This window comes from Falco peregrinus, chromosome 3 (assembly GCF_023634155.1).
Source record: "Falco peregrinus isolate bFalPer1 chromosome 3, bFalPer1.pri, whole genome shotgun sequence".
Taxonomy (NCBI): Eukaryota; Metazoa; Chordata; class Aves; order Falconiformes; family Falconidae; genus Falco; species Falco peregrinus.
This window is the reverse complement of record NC_073723.1, coordinates 40755323-40779291: the sequence shown is the minus strand read 5'-3', so window position 1 is coordinate 40779291 and position 23969 is coordinate 40755323. Positions and strand designations below refer to the sequence as shown.

The 23969-nt window shown below is 39.1% G+C and overlaps 2 protein-coding genes across 4 annotated transcripts in view; both read right to left on the bottom strand.

The window, feature by feature from the left end:
• The window catches only part of UBE2W (ubiquitin conjugating enzyme E2 W), a 32711-nt gene extending 32516 nt beyond the window's left edge, over positions 1 to 195 (bottom strand). For both annotated transcript variants that reach the window (XM_055799199.1, XM_055799200.1), the window contains exon 1: positions 66 to 195. In XM_055799199.1, coding sequence (XP_055655174.1) covers positions 66 to 80 — 15 coding nt within the window. In that variant the 5' untranslated portion in view covers positions 81 to 195. The remainder of the gene's footprint in view (positions 1 to 65) is intronic.
• A 9034-nt stretch (positions 196 to 9229) lies between these two features.
• Positions 9230 to 23927, bottom strand: ELOC (elongin C). 2 transcript variants are annotated; one of them, XM_027791988.2, is made up of 5 exons: positions 23809 to 23888; positions 23290 to 23355; positions 15354 to 15414; positions 13291 to 13434; positions 9230 to 10631 (listed from the first exon to the last, which is right to left on the bottom strand). In XM_027791988.2, the coding sequence occupies exons 3-5, from the start codon at positions 15355 to 15357 to the stop codon at positions 10441 to 10443; spliced, it is 339 nt and encodes a 112-aa protein (XP_027647789.1). In that variant the 5' UTR covers positions 15358 to 15414; positions 23290 to 23355; positions 23809 to 23888; the 3' UTR covers positions 9230 to 10440. The 2 variants fall into 2 exon arrangements, with proteins under 2 accessions (XP_027647789.1, XP_005229944.1); XM_005229887.4 differs by lacking the exon at positions 23290 to 23355 and having other exon boundaries at positions 23809 to 23927.
• Positions 23928 to 23969: the final 42 nt, after the last annotated feature.

The following is a 23969-nucleotide window of genomic DNA, read 5'->3' as shown; positions in this document are numbered from 1 at the left end:
CCGCCGCCGCCCGGCCACCGCCCCCGCGTCCCGGCGCTGTCCGGGCTCCGCCGCAGGCTCCTCACCTGCATAGACGCCATGATGGATCCTCCCCCTACCCTCTGCGCCGCCGGCCCGGACCCACGGAGACGCAGCGCCGCGCGCCCGTCCCCTCCCCGGTCACGTGCCCGCGCCACCGGCCGGGCGGCCGCGCATGCGCGAGGAGGGGGCGGCGCGGCCGGGGCTGGGGCCGGGGTGGCTGGGGCGGCCGCCGCCGTCCTGGCCTGCGGCGGGGCAGGGGGCCTTATCGGCGTCTCCCGCCGGCTATAGGGTCGGCCGTCACCGCTGCCGGGGGCGCGGAGCGGGCTGACCGCCCGCCGCGCTCCGTTTGTGGAGACTGTTAGATGTGCCCCTCCGGAGTGCGTGAGGGATCCGGTAACGCCGGCGGTGCCCGTGTACGGGTCTCGGGGCGCCCCTCACGCCTGGCGTGGCCTGCGGGAAGGCCGGCCTAGGGCCCTGCAGCAGGCCTGGCCCCGCGGCGCTCCCTGCGCGCAGTACGGCCGGGCGGCCGCGGGCGAGGGCCTGGCGGCGCCTCCGGGTGATGGGCGGCTCACCGGGCGGGGGAGGCGATTCCCTCTGTGTCCCGTGCTGCTCCACCACAGGCCTTCATTAAGTCTTCAGAAAACCTGATTTTTCCTGTACTGCCCAAATTAGCATGGGTGTATTTTAAGTGGGGGAGCATTTTTGGATTCTGCATTTTCCTTTCCTGGGCCGGAACATCCTTTGTCCTTTGCACTGGCTGATTTTGTGATGACTCTGTAGGTGGAAATAAGCACCACTCAGTAGAAGCAAACTGCATGCAACCAATAAATGAAGCAACTTGCAGATACACTTTTCATAAAGCAGTTACACCAGCTATAGTATTTCAGACCTAATGGATCCTGAAGACAAACCTATAAAATGTTTTTCCAAAGAAAACTATAAAACTCATAATCCTAGTGGGTATCTAAAACAAAAGATTTAATAGAGATACTGATTTTATAGGTGATTATAATCTCCCATCTTCTCACTGTTCTTGCTGCATGTTCCCAAACCATTAGAGCACTTTTTGTCTATCCCTTCACACCCGCACTTTCTGATGATGCTAAAGAATCCCCTTGGGTCACCTCTGCTCTTATCAGTAGCACCTGATTTTTCCTTCAGAGATGGCCTAACTGATACACATCCAGTTAAATTACTGAACGATTGTTCTTAGTTTGTATTTACCTTTGAAATCTGCTGCTTTAATTTTAGACGTTAAGGAGGCCTGTACATCTGAAAGACCGCCTGCTTTCTTTTACCATATTATTTAGTGTGATGCAAGATTCTACTACCTACAAGCTTTACTTTCTGGTATTTTTTCAAGTATCCTCAACTTTGAAAACAGCTAACTGGAGGAAAACAAAAACCCATCCCAACATGGCATCAGCTTCCAACTTCCATCCTGTGTCAGCAGTGTTGCTGATGTTAAAGTGAGCATACAAACTTCTGGGGTTTGCTTAAAGGGAAAACCAGAAAGCAGCAGGAGTATCCTTGCCCTGTGACTTAGCTGCAGAAGGGAATGAGCCTCTTGGCTTTGTGGGAATTTGCTGAAGCAGACGAGCCTACCGAAGGTAAGGATGCAAAAAGTATTGCCAAGTAAGATGAATCCCATAGGTCTCGTTCACTAAATTCAGCCTCAATTCTCAGTCACAAACTGGGTTCCTGATGCCATCCAACTTGGCATTGCTCTGGTAACACTGAAGTTGGAAGAGTCTTGCTCTGTGTGTTTTCCCTGAAGTCAGTATTTATATACTATATGATTTTGCAACACTGTTTAGGTTGCAGAGGATTTATTGCATTAAGTAGACATTAAGACCTGGTAGAGGTTTCTTTTTCCTGCAGGTCTTCAGAACTAACTGAGGCCATTACAGCATTAAGTGGAATGTCGTTATTTCTGTTTTACTAGATGCTGTCGTTTTGCATAATCCAAACATATGTTTATCCTAAAATACATTTCTTTATGCCATATGCCACAAAGATGGCAAGAACATCAAGTTTAAGCAACGGACATGTGTTCAGCTATAAACATGGACATACTGACTATCCATGTTGATGTAATCACAGTAAGATAAAACTGATATAAATCCATTATATTCAGTTTCTTAACTCTGTTCCAGAAAACCCTGTTGAAGGTCAGAAGATACGAAAAGGCATAAGCTTATGGGTGCCAGCACACTTCATAGACTGCAGGCTAGTTTTGCATGGAAAGAACAGTTTTGTAGTCTTAAGCTAACTACTTTGTGTAGTATGAATATGACTTCTACTCTGTGATAAAAAAAAAATATCTCTGGATAAAAAGCCACTTTAACAAAAAAATTAAAGCTTTTAACTGTCCTTATGTTTAAGAAGTCTTTTTTTCTTATCACACAGAGCTTTGCAATGTTAAAAGCAAGGCACCTACCACATTTTGGACTAAAATATTGTTTACTGATATAACTCCATCTATGCTGCAAATCCCATTCCTGAGGATAGCAGGCATGAAAAGCAAGAGGCAGTTTGCCCTTCACATAAATAGATCACAAATGAATCACTACCCACCCTATCTTAACTGGGTATGTAAGAGACTAAAGTATTACTCTGCAGCGGAAACTCGTGAGCAGAATCCTCCCATCCCTAAATTCACTATGAGCAGAGTTTATTCTTACAGGACTACCAAAGGTATCTTTCATCACTGTTGTTGCATCTTTGTTTTTTAAAATGTCATGCAACTGCCTAATATATACGTGCATGGGAACTCCTCATCATGGGAATATGGGCAGCTGGAGAATTATCCCTGTGTTTGGTTTGGGTTTTTTTTCCCCATTTCCCCATGTCTCAGTAACCTGGCTTGCAGCGAGTGCTTCTTAGTGGTTTTTTACCGTGCATAATGAATGCTATAGGGATTCAGTCCCTTAAGCACAGTAAGAAAACAAACACTATTAGCAGATGCCCAGAAAGAATTTATATGAGTATCAGTATTTTCTTCCTTAAATACAGTTCCATTCTTGATTTTGTGATGGCTTATAGTATTCTTCGTTCCAAGTTATTCAGTAATCTCAGCAACGAAAGGCCCAAAATCCCAGAGTGGGTAGATTTCACAGGGAGTTGGTTATACTGTAATTTGCTGTTCATTTCAGCCTTGACCTTTACCTATGCAAAACATAGAAGAAATCACTTTTGCAGTTAACCCTTCCTAATCCGTTGCAGGTGTAGAAATAGCCAGCACAACAGTTGTTTAGTTTTCAAAAAAAAGAAAGGTTTAGTGTTTGGCTAATGCAGCCTGATCCTGTACCAGTCAACGTAAGTTTTGCCAGAAACCAGAGTCCTAGGTCCCAAATATACAAAACTTTAGGAGTAAGAGGAATTTCCTCCATTAGCTTCTGAAATAACAAAGATATCTTGCAGTGATCTGATCAAATACATGATTATGACTCACCAAAAATATATATATATGTCAAAATAGGAAAATTGTACCTTCTTCTAAAATTGTTTCTGTAAATAGTTATCAATTTGATCTAAAACCCCACTTTTCTTCAGTTTGCATTGCCTCACATTTACAGGAAAAATGCAACTAATGTTCAAACTGCATTTATTAGATAATTTTCTGATATACTTAGCCACTTTCACAAAGGTTTCTTAATTAGGGTCCCTATAATTTTATATTCCATTCCTTACATTATCCATGATGTTTTCAAGCATTACCAAACATTTTTTCCTCTGCTGTCTTTTTTTGTTTTGTTTCATTTTCCTACATACTGAACTATCACTTTACAATTTCTGCCACTATAACACTGAAATTTGATTCTGTGTCCACTGCCCTATTTTAGCTTTCCACGTTGTCTCCTTCACACACAGAAGTCAGCTGTACATTCACGTTAACCTCCCCTTATCACTCCACTGGCATAGCAACCATAATCTGCAGTGCCAGGAGACCACATCTCAGGAGCGTGGAGGACTCCCTACCACTCAGAGGAATTGTGCTAACTACTTGTTCCACTCCTGCCTGCCGGTTTAAGGAAGGGCGCTGAGTTCAAAAAGTCTGTGGAATGGAGAACTTTTGATAAACACAAGCTTGATGCACCTGCAGAAAACACCATCTAAAGATGCAGAATCAAACCAAGACAAGATTATATCAAGAATATAAAAGTAGTAAATTGCACACATAGCTAAAAATTAAAAATACCCTACATTTCCAAGATGTCTTTAAGCTCTGGAGATTTTATTGTTTTATTCCTTAGTGATGATGTAGGTCTTCCATCAATGGCATATACTATTTTCATATTAGTTCTGAATAGTAACAGGCATATTTCCACTTCCACCCCAGGCATTTCAAAGGGATGAAAGGAGGGGAAAGAAAAGTTTCACCTTATTCCTGATCCACTGCAAGTGCAATGCCTGCAGAAGAGAGTAATCTTGTTCTCAGATGTTGTATGCTTCCATTTCTTCTCTTGTATAGGACCACAGTTTTGCAGCCAGTGGCTGATCTGTGGCTTTCAGCTTATCATAGGAAGACTAAACCACCAAAATAATTTTCCAACAGATCAGATTCTGTCTTACTATATGGGGACTCAGTTGTTACAGTTACTGCAGGGGAAGGAGGAGGGCGTGCCTAGGGAAAGGAGTGGAATTGCCTGTTTTAGTAGTATGCCATAATTACAGATTTGTAGTAATTGTCAAGCCACGGGTTTTGGTGCCAGTAGTCTTCTCACTCTTTTAAATGTTGTAAAGATAAATACTTATAAAAACTGTAAAAAAAATAAAATAATGAGGATTGTGTAGGAGCTATACTCCATTAAACAGATGAATGCATTAAAAAATGCAAGGTTATATAATCTTATATATAACCTTATAAGGTGATATATATAATTAAATAATAAATATAATAAAAGTTCTTCCACACCAAACACATCCGTTTCCAGAGCCCATGTGAGCAGGCAGATTACTGTGTCTAACAAATACAATGGTTCCAATGCTGCTCAGTGATAATACCAGTAAGATTCAAATATAATTATCATTTAGTAATTTTATTTTACCTATAAAGACTGAACTGAAGGCTTCTCAGGGAAGCCCCCAAGTGAATACCTGGTTGCTTTTGTTGTTAGGAATACACAGAAGGGACTCTGACTTCATAATCAATGAAGATGATACTGATAAGGAATTAAAAAAATTAAGTAGCTGTCTTGCTAGCCTAGAAGCAAGATAAAATTGCTGGAGAAGAGGCTTCTCGGGTAAACATACAGCTGTGCAGTAAGCTTCTATCACAGCTCCTGAGGGATGAGAAGCAAATCCTACAAACGCACACATCAGACTGCATACTGCCATCACCGGACCCTGCACACTACTTACAGAACTTGCAGAAAGTGATTTTGCAGGCCTGTACACCCCAACAACATTGGTCCAGCCTGTTGATTTGCATTTATTTAATGTCCCTTGGGAAAGACAAGACTTCATGTAGGATATGTCTACAGTGAAACAAAGCTATGTTATGTAAACACAGTGGATGAGCAGTTACTTAACTATTTCGGCTAAATGTTTTCAGATAGTTCTCTTGTTAAGTCATAGTTGTTTATTAAAAGTCAAATATTTTTCATTATTTAAGTGCTTCCCTGTATAAAAAAATCAAATCCTTTGTGCCAAATGCATTTAGATTCTAGGTATTTTTCAAATTTAGAGATACCAACCAAAAATGAGAACTATTTATGTAAGAGTGAATTAAATTAACCTGCATAACAAGCATCCCATTGTTTTACTACAGAGTAACAAAAATTTATAGCAACCTAAAACATGAGTCATGTATTACTTATGGTTTTGTATGGTGGTGATTTTGGAGATAAAGCTTTTCTATTATTAAGTGCAAATAGAATACCAGTAGTATTTTTTTCATGGGAAGAAAAGCCTTAGCTATGAATTCTCATCTGAAGAGACTGTTTTGAATTTGAATTAATCATAAAGGAATTAACAGTATTTGGTTTTAGAACTTCAAAGTAACTCGTAATTGAGGAAAGAAATGGGCAACAAATAGATGAGTAGCATTAATCCATGCCTGTATTCCCATAAAACTCACCTCAAAACTATCCCCAAAAGCAGTAACTTTAGCACTGTATGGTAAAATTTTAATTTATCTAAAAGTTCTTAAGTTGTTACTTGCACCAACCTACAAGACAGTATGTATTTCAGCAGCAATTTTAACTTAGTTTTCCAATTCTACCCTGAACAAGTGAGGCAACAAAATATTACATGATTAACATCCTGAAAACTGTCCAAAGAACAACCGTGATCTTGCATCTCTGATTCTCCTCCCACATAGTGTGGGAGGGAAATCCAGTACTCTGTAAACACAAAACATAGCAATGACAAAGAGAAGTATCTTCTTTTATCTTTTTTTTATCTCAGTGACCTTTCTTCCATAGGAGAATGCACCATAACCTATGTTTTAGATGTAACATACTCAATGCTTTATTTCATGACACATAACACTTGTTAAAACCTGAACTGATAAAAACCCCCACCATTCTTTTCTTCATGCTGCCCTAGTGATGACACTCGAACAAGCCTCACAGGTGGCTGATAATCACAAATCTACCATGTGCTCTTCTTTAGCCCTTCCAATCATTCAACACATTGAGCTCACAGCATTGGTATCTTCCAATAAAATTGCCACCTAATAAGCTACATTTAAAAAGAAATCCAATTCCAATCCAGTTTATTATTTGTCAAAAAATCCTTCAAAGTTGACTTTTTTCCATGAGAAAAACTACCTAATGCCTTTTTTGCTAATTGCAAAGCTTTGGCCTGTCTTCAAAAAACAGCATAATAGTTTCATTTCCAAATCCACTCAGTCTTAAAATAATAAGTTCCTGCTATTTTTCTCCCATTTCGTTGTTAAAATTAAGTTTATACCACAGTCTCCACCCTTAGTTTTCAGCTAGAAAAGCTGCTATTTCTTGTTAGTACCTACACACTAACACTCTGCTTTTGTTGACTCTGCAGCTGTTACTCTCTCAAATTATACTGCAACATTTGACACAACAAAATAATTAAAACTGGGGACATAAAACATGGACTGAAAAGAACTTACCTGCACAGTTAATTTCCTTGCCCACTTTACATAGCACATAAACAAACAGATTCAGGCAGGTGTTGGGAAACCCCTTTCAACAGGAAAAGTGAAAACAAGAAAGGGTGAAAAACACAGCCACTGCTGCAACTTGGGCCTGTGAATTATGATACACACAACAAACGCAGACAGAAGTAACCAAATTTCCACGCTTAGTAGTGTTAAGTATGAAATGCCTTTTAGACATCATGTTCAACACAGCTGTTGAATGTAATGGCATGGTGAATCTTCATGGTGAATCTGCCTCTCCTTGACCTCAAAACAAAAAAAAAAAAAAAAGAATTTAATGTCTTGCGGAATGGAGCTCTGATCATTCCAGATGCACAGACCATTTCATGTTGGAGACCATCAGAGACTTCTTCAGCATCTTATACATGCTCAAATGATGAAATACCATAACCCAGCAGGACTTTTCTCATTGCATAGTTAGTGAAGAATCTGGAAGTTTTTATCGCTACATTAGTGATTCTGTTCAAAATTTGAACCATCAGATACAGGACTAGCTTACTAAGTAAAAAGGAGTATTATGGACACTTGAAGTCTTCAAAAATATCTTCTTCAAGGCTGTTCAGAAATACCATCCTTTTTTAGTACCGGGTTGTTTCTGAGAATTGTGCATACTTGTAACTCAGAGGAGCACAAAGACAACAAAATACATTAAATCTATTAAATTCTTCAGTGCTGTGAAAAAAAACAACTTTAATTTTATATACGCAGTTTCACAACCTACTACCCAAATACTTATTAGCAACTTGCTCACCACAGAACCATCAAAATTATGCTGCTATGTCGGAATACTTCCTCTGAGAAATCATAAATCAACAGAAACACAGGTTTAAAAATTTTCAATCTTGAAATTTATTTAGAACTCAGGGGTTAAGCGTGGTAAGTTTCCAATTGTCTGATAATAGCATACCCATGTACTATCATGAAATTGCACTAATTCCCTCTGCCCCCCTCCCCCTTAGAAATTGGGTTAGTTTTAACAGCCAGTGGTTTTGCAATAGTGTGCTCTAGGACACTACTGCATTTCCTGAGTGTTCAAAGCTACTGTATGATACATTAAGCTGAAGAAAAACCAACAAAATTATTATTCAGAACTAAATCAATTATTTTACCTTACTGCTGAAGTATGGTATCATAAAATGCAATGTATTTTAACAGGAGATTGTTCTGGAATGCTTAAAAGGGGGGGTGGTGGTGCAGAATGAAAATTAAAAAAAATTACATCCTTCTAACTTCCATTTTAAACTAATTTTCAACTTCAAGTCATTAACCTCAAGACTATTAAAAATGGCCAAAGAACTTAAGACACTCAGACTGAAATGTAGTTGGGACTAAAATATCCATGTCAGTATTACTTGACCTTTTAGGGTATTCCTAGTGGCTCTAACAAAAGCAGCATAGCAGGGTATCTCTGGTTTATGTTTACCTTTTTAGTGCTCTTGACAATCAGTTACTACTAACAGCACTAACCAGAGCGCTTTAAAGACAGGTTTTCAGACAATCACCTTGCAATGCACTTCAGCTTTATCGTGCAAAACCAATCTAGTCTTAAACATCCCCACATTAAACACAATAAATTGTGCCAAAGTATGTGATGTGAATAAATGTCAGCTAATCTATCAACACATCAACAAATATCAGCTTGTCTATCAAGCGTTGTTCAAGCCCAGAGTAAAATTTCATTTGTCGGGACTGAACTCCTCCATGGGCAGACTGCATAGTCTATGTAAGTTACTAGGTTTTTCCCCAAGAAAAATCTCTTCAAAGTTGTATTTCTGTTGGCAAACAGGTTTAGAGGAGAGTTTCAGCCCTCTAAATTCACCATGAGTCAATACATCAATAGAGGTCCCACCATCTGTCAATGGGATTTTTCCATGAAAGACCAAACCACTTCTTGATCAAAACAAAGCTGAAGCAGTGGCAGCTGATGGAAATGCTAACTACATTGTTCTTGCATCATTTTTTATGATGCACTAGATTTATTCTCATTTACAAATGATTTTGGCAGAAGGGTTCTTCAGGCTGCAGCTGAACCAAAAGCAACTTCTTGTCTCAAGTTTTTGGTGGTTTGTTTTTTTTTTTCTTTATGGAAACCTGTTTTGAACAAAGAACTGATAGCATAGGCAACTACCGGCAGGAACTACCCAGAGATGATGTGTTCCACTCTAGTAATATGTCACTCAGCGGCTTGCCAATCCTTTTCCCCTAAAATATTTGTAAAAACATTGGAAACACCTATGAAATTTATAAAACAGCTCCTTAAACATCTGCTTAATGCCCTTTCCTCCAAATATAAAAGACCTCCACCTTTCATGGTCTTTTTCTGTGGACAAGGGAGAGGTCGAGGAAGAGATAAAAGATAGGATAACTGCTGTCTTTTCAGTTGCTATGTTACAAAATTTATATGACTACCCCTCTAAAGATTAAATACAGACTTTACATAACCAATCACAACAATGGAAATAAACCATAACTGAAACCATATAAAAACCATATCGGGTCAAGTGACAGTACATTATGAATAACTTTATATGTTATATAGAAGATAACATACACAGATTGTAACAATTATTTTTCCCCTTAAAAGCCACTGTCAGTAGGATCACAGTTTTACTGTGCAGACAAGTGACTTAACTGTAACTACTAATGGGAAAAATTTAGATTATAAAAGAAAAATGTATCAAGTACACTGTTACACGTCTATACTATGATTTAAATTAAAAGCCTTAGGCATTCTCCTACATATTCCACTTTCAACCTAAATGGAATATTGCTCTCAGTATACAAACCTTAGGGAGGGCACTTCTAATCTAGTTAGTATTAACTATGCTAAAGGACAGCTATCTTACAAAGGAGATTAAGTTCAGATGTTTAGAAACTTTAACAGTAAGAGAAAATTAGAAATCCTAAACAGCTACTCGTATTTAACTATAATTACATTTTAGAGAGCATTAGACTAAACTCCAGTATTTTCTATGGTCATTGTATTAAAGGAAAGTTCTACCACACCTAAAGGATAAGGCATAGCCATCTACTAATTGGCATATCTGTTTATTTGTCTCAAGTTTGTGAAAAGGTCCTTATTTGTGTAAGCAGCAAAACAAACTTCAACTGAATGATTGCTATATGCAAAAGGACTGAAGGCAATTGCCTCTGCAGTGAACTTTACAGTTCTCAACAGCACACACGCAACATGCTATCTGAAAAAAGTTACTAACTGAACTACATGTATTAAATACTGGAAAAAGTTTTACATTTTTTATTATAATTTATTTTATTTAACAATCTAAGAAGTTTGCAGCCATCAGAAGTTCCAGTGCAATTTCAGGTGCAATTGGGAATTCAGGAATCTCCGTAGAGCTGTTAGTATAGCGGACCTTGTAGGTAAAATACATGCATACTTTGGATAGGACATGGGATGGGATCTCTCTAAAATTCACCTCATTTGTTTCATTTTCTGCAAACTGTCCTGTAGAAAAACAAACACGAGAAAACACAGAACACCAAACCAAAAGTCAGAATCTCAATTCACTGCAAAATGAAACACTTTACCATTCTAATACAACACACTCTAAATAGACTTGCCTAAATCCCATATTCCCAAGTATTAGATTCTGCAGTGCAGAGCACAATGTGCCACATTCACAACCCCCAAGAATATTAAGATTCCCCTGTTACAAAATGTTTACTTTGGCTGCAGCCTACTAACAATATTCTGAACAACTACACCAGAAATGTAGGTTTAATTCTGATGCTTGCTTGATAGGTGCTCTAAAGTTGTAGTGTGCTCAGCTCTAAATGTCACAGCAACGTTTTAAAAAAAAAAAGGTACCAATCCAAATTTCTAGCTGTCTTATCCAAGAAAAAAATGGTTTATAGATGTTCCATATCTACATATGCACACTTAGCAGTAGTCCCTTCTGTGACCCCCCTAGTTTTGGATTTCCCAAGTCAGTTTCAGGTAGATTTGACAGAGGGTTGAAACATCAATGAAACATTAATCTGATGAGCTGTGAAAACAGGCAGGCAGGAGGGAGAGGGACGCCCTAGTTGTACTAGAGGAAAGCTTACATACAGCACAACTTTACCCATATTAAATATTGAAGAATTTATCCAAAGCTCAAACCTCAAAATACAAGTACATTTGACATTAGTTTTCTATAGTGCCTTTAGGCATGAAATATGGATGATTGGAAGTCATCCTGTGGTTAGTTCCACAGCCTTTCTACTGTTATCTTTGTCCCTCTTTCTCATTTCTCTGGACTTTCAACTCATTAAGTTGAAAGACATTGAAAGACACAAAGTTTCAACTCATTAGAGTTGAAAGACAATACAAAACCCAATAACACATACTCCATATTTATGGGACACTTGGAATGTTTGGTTCCCACTATTTCTATAGGAGTCCCTATTTAGTAATGTCTACACATTTATGTAGAAATATCTGCATGTACTGAAGCCAATCTGGCTTGAATTCTAGTACAGGAACAGTAGGAAGCAACAGAAGAAATATTAGCATATTGGCAATGTCACAGTACTGAAATAGAGAATGCTTACACCGCAGTGAAATTACGACCTACTGAAGTAGACAGCAAGAGAACTTTTCCTTGTGAACCCATTTATCTTGCTAGTTTTTATAGAAAATATTCTTGAATGCTGATGCCCTTACAGAGTCAGGTTTCTAGCCCTCTAAGCAGGGTACTTCGCCTTTTATTCCTTGACATTGTTTGTGGAACAAGTTCAGAGCAGGTCTTGTAACTACTCTTCCCCTTACGTGTCTGGAAGGCTGATACAGAGTGGATCAGACACAGCAGACCTGCTACATTCTTGTCAATGCAACCATTACAGTGACATTTAGCAGAACAATAAGCTGAGAATTTTAATTGTTCAGTTTACCCAATTATTACAAAGTAATTTAAAAATATGCTAAGCAAATGGATCTCTTCAGTAATCCCCCTTGCCAGAATCCAAAGGAGAACATAAGAACGACCATACTTAAACCAGGGCTCTACGTAGCCTACCCCCACCACCCAAGTGACCGAAGTTAAACATACAGGATAAGGGTATGGAAGAGGGAAAGCACACACATTAACTTCTTCCTGTTCTCTCCTCCACCCTTTCGGTCTTTTAAGAATTAGACACTTCTCAAACCAGAGGTAGTCTTACATATGCAGTAACACATAAGGTTCATTCCATCTGTAAGATTATCTACCCCCATCTCAAACTTAAGCTAACTTTTGTCATTGAGCTCAGAAACTCCTTGCTCTAGGGTCTTGTGAACATGTTGTGGCCTAAACCCCAGTAGGTGGCTACGCACCACACAGCCACCTGCTCACTTCCTCATGCAGTGAACAAGGGAAGAGGGAAGGAAGAGTAAAAGCAAAAAAACTCATGGATTGAGATAAAAAATCATTTAATAAGAGAAAGACAAGTGGAACTACTGATGCAAAGGTAATCACTCGCCACCTCCCATGGGTAGACTGATACTCAGCCAGTTCCAAGCAAAGGATGGCTAACCTCCCTAAACCACTCTTCTTTTTTACTTCTGAGCATGACATTATATGGCATGGTTGTTTGGGTCATCTGCCTGGTCATGATCCCTCCCAGCCTCTCATACACCCCCCTATTTATTCACTGGGAGGGGGGACCAGTGAGGAGCAATGAAGGCCTAGACACTGTGCAAGCATTCAGGAATAGCTAAAGCATTGTTACCCACTTTGTTTTGGTCACAAATCTAGAACGCAGAACCATATGAACTGTTATGAAGAAAATTAAGTCCATACCAGCTAGACCCAGTACAGAATACTCTTAAGTTCCACCATGGAGGTGGCAACAAAGAACTACCAACTCTTGTTTTTGTTTTGAACTTGACAGCTATACATTTCACCTAATACCCTCAACTTCTCATACCATGCGAAGCTAGTAGTAATGACACTAAGATCACTAACTGTCCTAAGCAGACAGAGTCCAGTTATATGACTGGTAGCACAATACCACTGGAAACAGGAACTAGGCAGGATCTTGAAAGGCTATCATTTATTCCAACTTTATCTTACTGCATGATATAAATTCAAACTGTCTGAATGTGAAAGCAAAGGACATAAATGTACTAAATCTTTTGTACCTACCTGGTCCACTCAACATAGCTTTTATTGTTCCTGATGTTAATGCATGCTCTCTTTTTACAATGAACTCATGGCCATCAGAGGATATTAACTTCACATACATAGCATCTGGGCCCTCACACCCACCGTATGTTTTCTCTTCTCCATCTATAAAGGAAAACAGATTTGACAGTTTCAGAACACAATGACTGATTCACACTGCTAAGAATGCAAGCTGCAGTCTCTTCTATGACTATGTCTGCAGACCAAAGAACCCAATAAAACCAGAAGACAACAGCATTTTGCATATTTGAAGATGACTCCAAAGTGCTCAGAAATCTGTTTTAAAGTAAAAATTTTTGCAAAAGTAGGATTTTTTTATTAACATCTCTTCTCTGCCAAATTCTGACATGATTTCTACAATCTACATAGGGATGAAATTTTCCTTTAGACAATTGAGAACAATTGAATTGAACACACTACTGCTTCCCTCCATAAGGCTACTGCCATGTTTATCATACTAGTACTTTACTAGAGCTTATCTAAATACATATTTAATATTTAAAAGTAGACTGCAAGGGGAAAAAAAAGCACAGCTTGAAACACAGATAAGAATAAAAGCAGTCAGTATTCCTGTACTGAAGAAATGACATGAAGTAAGAGTCATCGTCCCCCATTGCCCAGCCAGACCCAGAACTGTACAGTGTTTGCGCATACCCATGTTGTGACCTTTGGTGGAAAACAGGGAAAGTGCAAAAGCACTAAAACCAAGAAAATCTGGAAATCCTCCCCACAGCAGTTTTGACTGTGCTTTTCCAGTTTCCTTTTTGTCTCAATATATATATCCACTCTGCTTCATTTCTCTAAAACTTACCAGTTTCTCCACCCTGCACCTGCCTTAGTTTCAACAGCACGCTCTCTGGGGTAGGAACCACTGGCTACTTTGTGCCTGCACAGTGCTCACGCTATAGGACACCAACACACAGAGGAGACTGTCTCTGTAGTTGGTTGTTATGTTCTTGTAAACTCTCAAGTAATAAAGACTGTGCCAGTATTAAAATATTTCTGAAAAATGGAAAAAACCCACCACCCACCCCACTAAATATGCAATCCTATCAAATTCAAACTGGAAAGTAAATGCCTTCTTTCAAATACTGGATTTTCTGAGGGACTAATATAGCAAGCATTGCTAGAATTCTATTAAAAAATACTTGAATTTGATACTGCATATAGAATTTGATTTTCAAAACAGTATTAGTCTGGACAGAAAGTTAAAAATGAAAGTCCTGGAAGTTCTTTCAGCTTGGAAACATATCTGTACACTTCTAGAAAAGTAATATACTGCCAGTATGTCGTGACTGTATGCTGAAGTATGGAAGATGAAACAGGTTTAGACTACAAACTTGACATTTGATTGTTAGTATTGTTTCTCCTTCTGACAAAACAAAGAATAGAAATTATATTAATTATCTTAGAATAAGTACCTTGCAGTATCTTAGTTACCATGTAGTTATTGCCAATTCTGACAAAGCAGTGCCAGTGCCAAACATGCTAGAATACATTCAGAAATAGTATAGATAAAACCAGAACCTGTCCAATCACATTTCATAAATCAGTCATTTGTAGAGGCAGATACATTTTGTCAGATCATACATACAATGTTATTTATCAGAAATCAGTCCTTATTATGATCTTAACCAGAAATCAAAAGGCTGACCTTAGTTAACAAACAAAAAATATTTAAAACAGTACATAGTGAAATTTTCCTGTCCACTGTCTAAAAGTTTAGGGCTGTAAAAGCCTAAAGGCATCCTGGTTTAGTCTGTACATTTTCAGCACTATGCATATTAAGCAAGTGAAATTTATTGTTAGATAAATGCACTCTGAACAAGTCTTTCAACAAATCAACAGTCACTTGAGAAAGTCCTCCTAAAAAACATTTGTATGAAGTTCCATTAACTTTTAAAGCTACAACAGTGACAAGATCAACATTTAAAGTCTTCCAATCTACCTCCTCTACTCATGTAGGAGAGAAAATGCTTCACATTATAGGAAACAAAAGAATCCAAACTCTAAGATGAACTTACCCATTCTCTTCTTATTAAAAAAATTGTTTCTTTTCAACAGCAGCTTTTGCAATAGGAGTGTCTGAAAAAACACAAGAGGCAGTATTTTCAGTCAGCAGTACAATTTCTTAAAGTCAGCTTTAGTTATTAGCCTTTATGTTATCATAAATGCTCGTCAGAAAAGAATATGATAATACTCCATGCAAGTTGATGAGCATTACATTCTGAAAATACTACTTTTTAAAACATATCTTTGCTGTCCAGAGATCCCTACAATATTCAAGAAACTCTAAATTTTATCATAGTTTGTAAAGAACTTGTTCCCCTAAGCTTTTTGAAGACCCTTGACTATAAAGCCAGAGTTATTTCAAGAGCCTCACAATTTTTATCACTGTGGACACCACCCATGCTATGGTATTGGGGAGGTAAAGAAAACAAATCTTGCCACACTGCAAAAGGCACTTCAGAGATTTAATGGTTTGTCTACAGGGAAAAAGAAAAGAAAAATAAAGTCTGAGAACAGTCCACTATGCTGTGAATAGATGAGTGGCTGGCCTGTCATTCACAGGGACCTTTACAAGCTGGAGAAAGGGGCCAACAGGAAACCTGTAAAGTTCATCAAAGGCAAATGCAAACCCTTGCACCTTCAGAAGAATTACCCCAGGCACCAGTACCGTCTGGAGGCTGACCACCTGGAAAGCACCTTTGCAGAAAGACCTGGGGGTGCTGATGGACACCACGTTGGACACAAGCCAGCAATGTACCCTTGCAACAAAGGCGGCCAACAACACCCTGGGCTCTATTAGGAGTGTTGCCAGCAGGCTGAGGCAGGGGATCCTGCCCCTCCACTCAGCACTAGTAGGACATGTCTGCAGTGCTGGGTCCAGCTCTGGACTCCCCAGTACATTCCAAAATGAACTGAATCCTGCGTAGGGCCACAGAGATGAACAAGGGATAGCAGCACCTGTCATTTGGGGAGAGGCTGGGAGAACTGGGGTTGTTTAGGCTGGAGAAGAGAAGGCTCAGGGATCAGTCTAATCAGTGTATGCTGAATACCTGGCCTTCAACCTGTCCTTCCCAAAAGATTGACAGTTCCTGATACAGCCACCACCAACGTCATTTAGGGAATCCACTTCAAACATTTAATGTAGGTATTCACATGATAAGTTAACCAGGAGCTTCCACAGCTTATAAACTGACATCCAGCTTGCTGCATGCATGTTTCACCTTGTAAATGAATCCAAAGAGTTAGAGAAATGGAAGTACTTATTTGAAAAACATATCTGATGCGTTCAGATACAACATATATTTCTTTATGCTGAACTGCATCTCTGTTGTGGAAGAGAAAACTTCAGAAGAGAGATTCCACCCACGTATCTGCTGCCCTGAAATTCCTTTCACATCGACAGCTACTCTCCAAACATTAACCGGGTACAAATCAATGAACTACTGTTGTGTGCCCACAGGTTCAAGAAAAGAGCCCCAGTGATTCTGGGTGGCTTTCCAGCCGATATACGGGGTCAGGGGCAGCAAAGAGACTGTTAAGAATTCTGAAAATCCATGTTGTTGCTTCAAAAACAAAGAAAGAACAAGAGGCATGAACTGCAATTACTCACTAGAAAAGGACTCTAGAGAGGGAGGTGTAAAAAAAACAGAAGAGACCACTCCCACGATTCCCTCCCTCCTCTCTGTCTAGTAAAAGCTCAGCAAGAAAAGCAAGCAAGCTGGGGAGGGGGCTGCAAGATCTGCAGGAAGTTTTACAGAGATCTCTGCATCTCTTCAGAAAATACAGCTCTTCACTATTGCCAATAGCTTCACTTCTCAACAGCACTTTGGTGCCGATTTGTTCTATCTCCCTTTTTTCATAGCTACAAATATGAAAAAGTCCAAATGTTTCCTCAAGCTTTCACAAGAAGGCACTTTGTTATGTACACTTAATCAAACTACATGCATAACCGATTTTTTTTAGTTGCCTGTGGAGAACTGAGCAAAAAGCAGCCCCCACTTACATTGTTGTCTTTGAAAGTGATCCTTAGTGTACAGAAATAGCTTATAAAATATCTTCCTTCCCCACAGGTATAAAAAACACCTTCACCTGTACTCTTGCAGGTGAAAAGTTCCTGAGTGCAAGGCACATTCAAGATGCCCTTTGAGAGTTAAGCTGTGTACACTGTCATAGAGATACCTTAAATCAAGTGTTAAATGCCTTTGCCATTTTCAGTAATTCCAGGAACTCATCCAAGGTAATTATTTGGGTGCTGGAACAGTTGTAGCACAACACTGACGAAACCCTTCACTGTATTTCAACAGTTTGTAAATGGAAATTAAGCACTGTATTGGAGAGTATTTGTTGCTCAGGAACTGAAGGGATAGCTTACATTATTTACCTCTACTTTGCAGAAGAGGATCACTTTTGCCACCTCTTTCTGTAGCCACAAAACCCTTCCCTACATTCCAAGAGAGTAGTGAAACCGCTTCTGATTTATAAATAATAATTAAAAAAAAAAAAACACACAGAAGAAGCGATACCATTTTATAGATGTACTGGTGACTCCAAGATGTGCCTTGGTTTACAAAACAATACCACTAAATACAGGGATAGACAGGCTAGTTGGAGGGAATGCAAATATATTCACACCTTTCAAGGTAAAAGCATGACTTGCAGAGGCTAATACAATGAAGCTGAGGAACTGAAAAAATGTCTACACCAAAACATTACAGCTGTTCAAAAAAAATCACAATGAGCATTTTAATAAAATCACATGAAATGTGCTATCATATGATTAGACAGGAAAAAACACAAAACCCAGTAGTTAACACTTAAAGAAAAAAAAAAAAACCTATCAGGCTCAGTGGTCTGAATTCAATTGTATTAAAAAGGAAAACCTGATAAAAATGCAGCAAGCATTAGGAGACATAGGACATGCTCGACTAATCCAACACCTAAAAAATGAATCAATCATTTTCTTGAGAACAGGAAACTCAAACGAGATGCAACCTGGACTCAGTAAATCAACTGAGGTTAAATGAAATGTGGTAAGAGGGTAATCTTAAAATGAGAAAGAAACTTTCTGCAAGAATACAGTACCACATTGCAAACATGGAATAACTGGACTAGAAAAGCATTACTAGTTCCTCCAAAAATTATGGTTTTTTTTTTCTAAAACAGTGCTGCCAGAAAAGAATAGGTAGATGTACATGCCACAGAAGTGGAAAGCACTGCACCAAGAGGGGCACAGAGTATCACACAAGTGACCCATCTTGAAAAGTAAAATACTAGATGTCACATGAAAATAATTCATACGCAATGCAAGATTCCTGCACTTAGGGACAGATACAAGCTTCTTTCATGTAGTCAGGGCTTGTCACTTGGGAGTATACTCATTTTGTGGTCAACTATAAACTGATACAGCTCTGTAGGGGCGAAAAAGAAAAGGCAGGGGAAGAGGCAAACGCACATCAAGGTTTTCTTTGCAACAGAGATAGGAAATACGAACATTGCTGCACACTATCAACAACTTGTATGGAATACAACATGCAATTCCAAATTCCTGTTTTCAAGAAAAAAGTTCTAGTTACAAGAACTACAGAAAGGAACTATTCATATTACCAAAGAGCCTGTTTCATAAAAGAAAAATAATCTTGCACACTTAGCTCAGCAAAATACAATTGAAATTAAGATAAATATAACAATTCATTAAAAGGATAAACATCAAGAAGGAGAAGTATGCCAACATTATTCCTCAGTTTAAGTCCAACAAATGAACGTAAACAAAAAAAAATTTAAAAAAATCTGCTATTTCAGAATCCAAGTTTGGTTCCAAATATAGAACAAAACTAACACTCTATTGTCAAGAGTAAAAGATAGAGAAAGTCTACCTGCTTTTCAGAAAAAGACATCATAGGTTCCATTACATGACCCATTAGACATGTAAGCAAGGGATAGAGTTTGGTTTCACTCACTTTCTATTCTGAGATGAGTAATATCCAGGAAAAAAAAATATCTAAAAAGATAATTGTAAATACTGTCAGAAGTACAGATTTACTCCTGACAAAATATGGATGGCAGAGAATACTGAAAATTCAGAGAGTCAATGCAACAAAAAAGGAGAGAAGAAAAGAAAATCAAGCAACCTGGGAAACCTTAAAAACCTAAAAAACACCCCAATAATAACCTGTTAGCATGTATTGGTTCCTCTTCTGGATCAAGAAATGTTCAGTATGTCATGACACTTTGGGAAGATTAGAACACACTGCAGTTCAAAATTATTATTTTGTGAAAAGCATCTTCTTCCCAACAGCGACACTCATGTTACCAGTATCAACATGATCTTGCACAAGCCACAGCTTATTTTTTCAGTCAAATATCTTAATGGTTCATAAGCTGACATAAAAATAAGTGGGAACAACAGAAGAAATACACTGAAAAACTGGCACAGAAAACATGCAGTATTTTATATATTTTTGATAAAAATCTCAATTTGCTGTTTGACATCCCCCAAACCCAGAAAAAAAAAAACCACGCACAGAAAAGAAAGAGGACAGATGAAGGATGTAGAAATCGCTGCCACACAGAAGTTATCACTTGTTCATACAGTAAAAGGTAGGGAGGGAAAACTTCTGCACAATTTTTTTTTAAATTGATAATTGCATGTCCTTAAGTCTTTAAAAAATGGGTTAGAAACACAAAAGTCTAGTGACCCAGTATGTTCTCTCACCAGAAATTCTTTTCTTACAGTGTATTTTTGAATACACTATTTATAGTGAAACATATCACTATTATTTTTCTTCTCTATAGCGAAAAAAATAGAAATTACATCATTTGCCAAGACAACAATGAAGAAAGAGGTTAAGTGATTTCTGAAGATGCCTGATAACTACCTACATTTTAATTACTTTTCCTGATTTTATAGTGCCTGTCTTGTTTTACTAAGACTACACCAATGCAGCAGTAGGGAAGAGAACAATCCAAGTTTTCCGGACACTCAAACATTTGCCTTTTTTGAGTCTGACCTGACTATTTCAGACTCCTACAAAGAACCACCAATTTCTGTTGAAGTACATTCATGATTCCGTTTCCGCTTCAAGAAACTTACATGGCATTACCAATTAGGTAGCTCAGCTCCCTGCCTTTAATCTCAAAAAAGCACATATATTAGGCATTATTGTTCTCCTGCCTTGCCTCTTTAAAAAACAAACCAAACACAAACTACAAAAAAAGAAACAAAAGAGATGAGCAAAAACTGTATTCATCAAGAGAAAGACTACATAAAAAGGACATGCCATTTCTTAATCAATGAGAGAGAATACAACTAAAACTAGCACATTTGGCACAGACACTTTCTAGCCAGTCTCAAAAGGAAGCTCTTGCTGCAGAAAGTGTAAAATTCTCATTAGATGTTACAGAACTGAAAACTTTTACAACTGGCTAGGATATTTACACCTACAAGGCAGAATAGAGCAAAGCATCATAATAAAACATGGTAATTAACCCACACAAGGCATGGTAAATAAGCCAGCATACTTAAACATCTCAATTTCCTCCTTAAAACTCTAAGAAGAAATCCTATGGTATAGTGAATTTAGTTTGATCTCTTTCCTGCTTCTCTTAAGCACCACATGCAAGAAAAAAAACCCCAAAGCATATCCATCACCCTCCCACCTTACTCCCACAGCTGTGTGTTCATCTCCCAAGCTTCCACAATTTCCAGAGTATCATTTCCTTGTACATCTTGTATGTCAATGAGACCAGAATAGACCTGAAGGATACACACTAATTTAACTGGACACATGCAACCACAGTACAGATTCCAAAACCCCATTGCTTTATTCTGGTTACCACAAGGAAACTGAACCTATGCAATAATTCAAGCACTCAGATTCTCTGATCCCACAGAAAACACTTTAAAAATTCAGATTCTGGTTTAAGGAAACTCAGATGGCTTCCGACTCATTAGCTGTGCAATGCACACACGGCTTTCAATGCTTCAGTTGGTGACATTTCTGTATTTACACTATAAATTTTTGCAAAATATGGGGCAAATAACACAAATGCCTTCACAATTACTAGGTTAGTTTAGAAGCCAAATGTGATGTTTTCTGAGTCACATTTTAGTAAGAGTTTATCAGTAAACAAAGGCTGTTGTGTGTTAAAACCATAGCCTCCTACTGTTCAGTCCTAAATTCTAGTCCTACTCTTGATTCACTAACTTGTTTAAAAATGACACTGCTCTTCAGTTTAGTATTCATTGTGTAGTATGCATCAAAAAAATAATGAAAATAAGGATAGACATATATTTAGAAAAAACATGAGGGAAAACTGGTACAGCACGATTTCCAAATCAGCTGATTCACTATTACATACTTATGGGCACTAAAATTTAAATGTTCAGGGGTACACAGAAGTGTGACAGGAAATTATACTACAGCTGAATGCTAGTTAAGACAAACTGTAGATGAGGTAGGATACCGTGTATGGATTATCAATATGGATTTCACATAAGATGTTCTTTTTCTATCTAAGGAAATTTTCCTTTTCAGTAATTCCCAAGGAAGTTTAGGGGGTGGGGGGAAGAAACCCAAAAGAAAATCCATGGCCAGGGGGCTGTTACTGTTTTCTTCCTAATATACAATAAAAGCTTGTACTGTACACCTTTTGCCATTAGGGGGGAAAAAAGCTGCTAGTACAATGCAAAATTTTGTTGGGCATGTATTTCTGCCTTACTGTTATAAGCACTCATCAAAAAGTTGATTAAGCAAATTACCCCATAATGAAGATAATTAATCTTTGAACCTTTCTAGGTACAAGAAAAGTTGTCAAAATACATCAAAATTCCTTTATTTTAATCTGACAAACCCCATATTTTTACAACAAAACTTAAGGGTTTCTTGTAATATACAGTGAGAATTGCTAAAACACAGTAAAACATACAAAGCTAAGCATACTTTGGATGGATATTCATTTATCCCCACACAAAGCATAAGGGACAGAAACATGAACACAAATATACCAGAAAGAGAAATAAGAAGTTGAGAGACAGAAGAAGGTACTTCAGAGAATCAACTGGATCTCCTCACGACCAGTATTATGTCTTCACATTAAGACTACCTAAACCATCACACATTCTAGCATAAAAAAAGAAATCTCAAACAACCTTTCTCTGATACAGCAAGAAAAAAATTAAGTGATTAAGTGCAGAAGGTTTCTAAAGATTATCTTAAAACTCCCAATGTTAATGAGAAATGTTAGTGAAAATGTTATTGGCATAATTTAAACACATTAGGAGGCAGATCTCAAGGTATAAGGTGTGTACTACATATGTGCAAAGATGGGAGCCAACGTATTACAGAAAAACTAATTAGCACTTACTCCCCTTCTAAGTAACTATTAGGTTAATAAACATTATTTCTCTCTCAATTATATTTTTTTCTCCTTAGTACAGCAAAATGAGGAAACTGGAACACATAAGGGATTATTCAGAAATAAGCGCACAAACTGATTCTTATTCTAACGGTCTCTCTTCTGTCTATTTATTACTTTTTTTTGGCTCGCTTCCAAATTGAACTTTTGCAAACAATCTTCAGCAAACTCAAGTAAACAAATGGCATATGGCTACCTCAGACTCCCTACAGTGCAAAGCTTAACTCAGAATCTACAGTATTAAACATCTTTATTAACATTTCTGCACATAGTATTACATAGTGTAAGATTAAACTGGTCATCTGAGTCAACTGGTAACATCCCATCACCTTTTCAGGCATATATATATGAAACCATCAGCAACTTACTAATACTCAGGCTCCTCCTTTATGTTAAAGCAGAATCTCCCTCTGAGGAACACAGTACTCAAAAGCTTTTTTTCTTACTACAGATAAGTGTATCACCATTTCCGTCAACCTTGCTTTGCTTATACTCGTCGACCATTACAGCTAAAGAGCGTTAACCAGCACTTCTCACCTTGGTATAACAACCCCTGGGGGTGCATCCTAAATTTTTTCGGCCTTATTCCCCTCTCTCTAGGGCCTGGCGTGGGAAGAGGGTAAACGTCGTTTGTGGCGGAGAAAGTTTAAGAGCGACATTTAATTAGAACACCATTCCGGGAAGCTCCTTGCCTGGGGGCGCCTGGATTTCAAGGAGACCACTTCGCTCCCGCACTCACAGGAGGGAAACGCACCCTTCGCCGCCGTCCCGGCGGGGGAACCCCGACCTGGCACCGCACCCTTCCACACACCTCCCGGCGGCTCCCCGCGCTCCCCCAGCCGCTCCACGTCTCCCCGCTCCGCGGCCAGCTCCCGTCCAGCGCCTCCCCCCTCCCCGCCTCTGGGAGCGCGACGCGGAGGGCGAGGGCCGCTTCCCTCCGAGGGGCAGGCCCCGGCGGGTCCCCCTTCCCCATTTTCCACCCGCCGAGCCCCCCCAGACGACGACAGCAGCGGGGCCTTCCCACCCCCCGCGGCGCTAGCCCCCACGGCCACTCACTTGTCAGCACCGCTCCCTCCGCCCCGCTCGCAGGGCCCCCGCGGTATCGGGCCAGCTGCCTCCCAAGAACTTCCGGTAAGGTCACGGGTCACTTCCGGCCCAGCGCGAGCGCTCCCCCCCGCTCCCTGTCCTTGGCAGGCGTGCGGCGCCTGGCTCCCGGC

What these genes read in the sequence shown, in the direction of transcription:
- ELOC (XM_005229887.4), bottom strand. An exon ending in AGCTATGTTGAGTGGACCAG is followed by an intron (nt 10,632 to 13,290) that starts GTAGGTACAAAA and finishes GTTTTTCTACAG; the next exon opens with GACAGTTTGCAGAAAATGAA.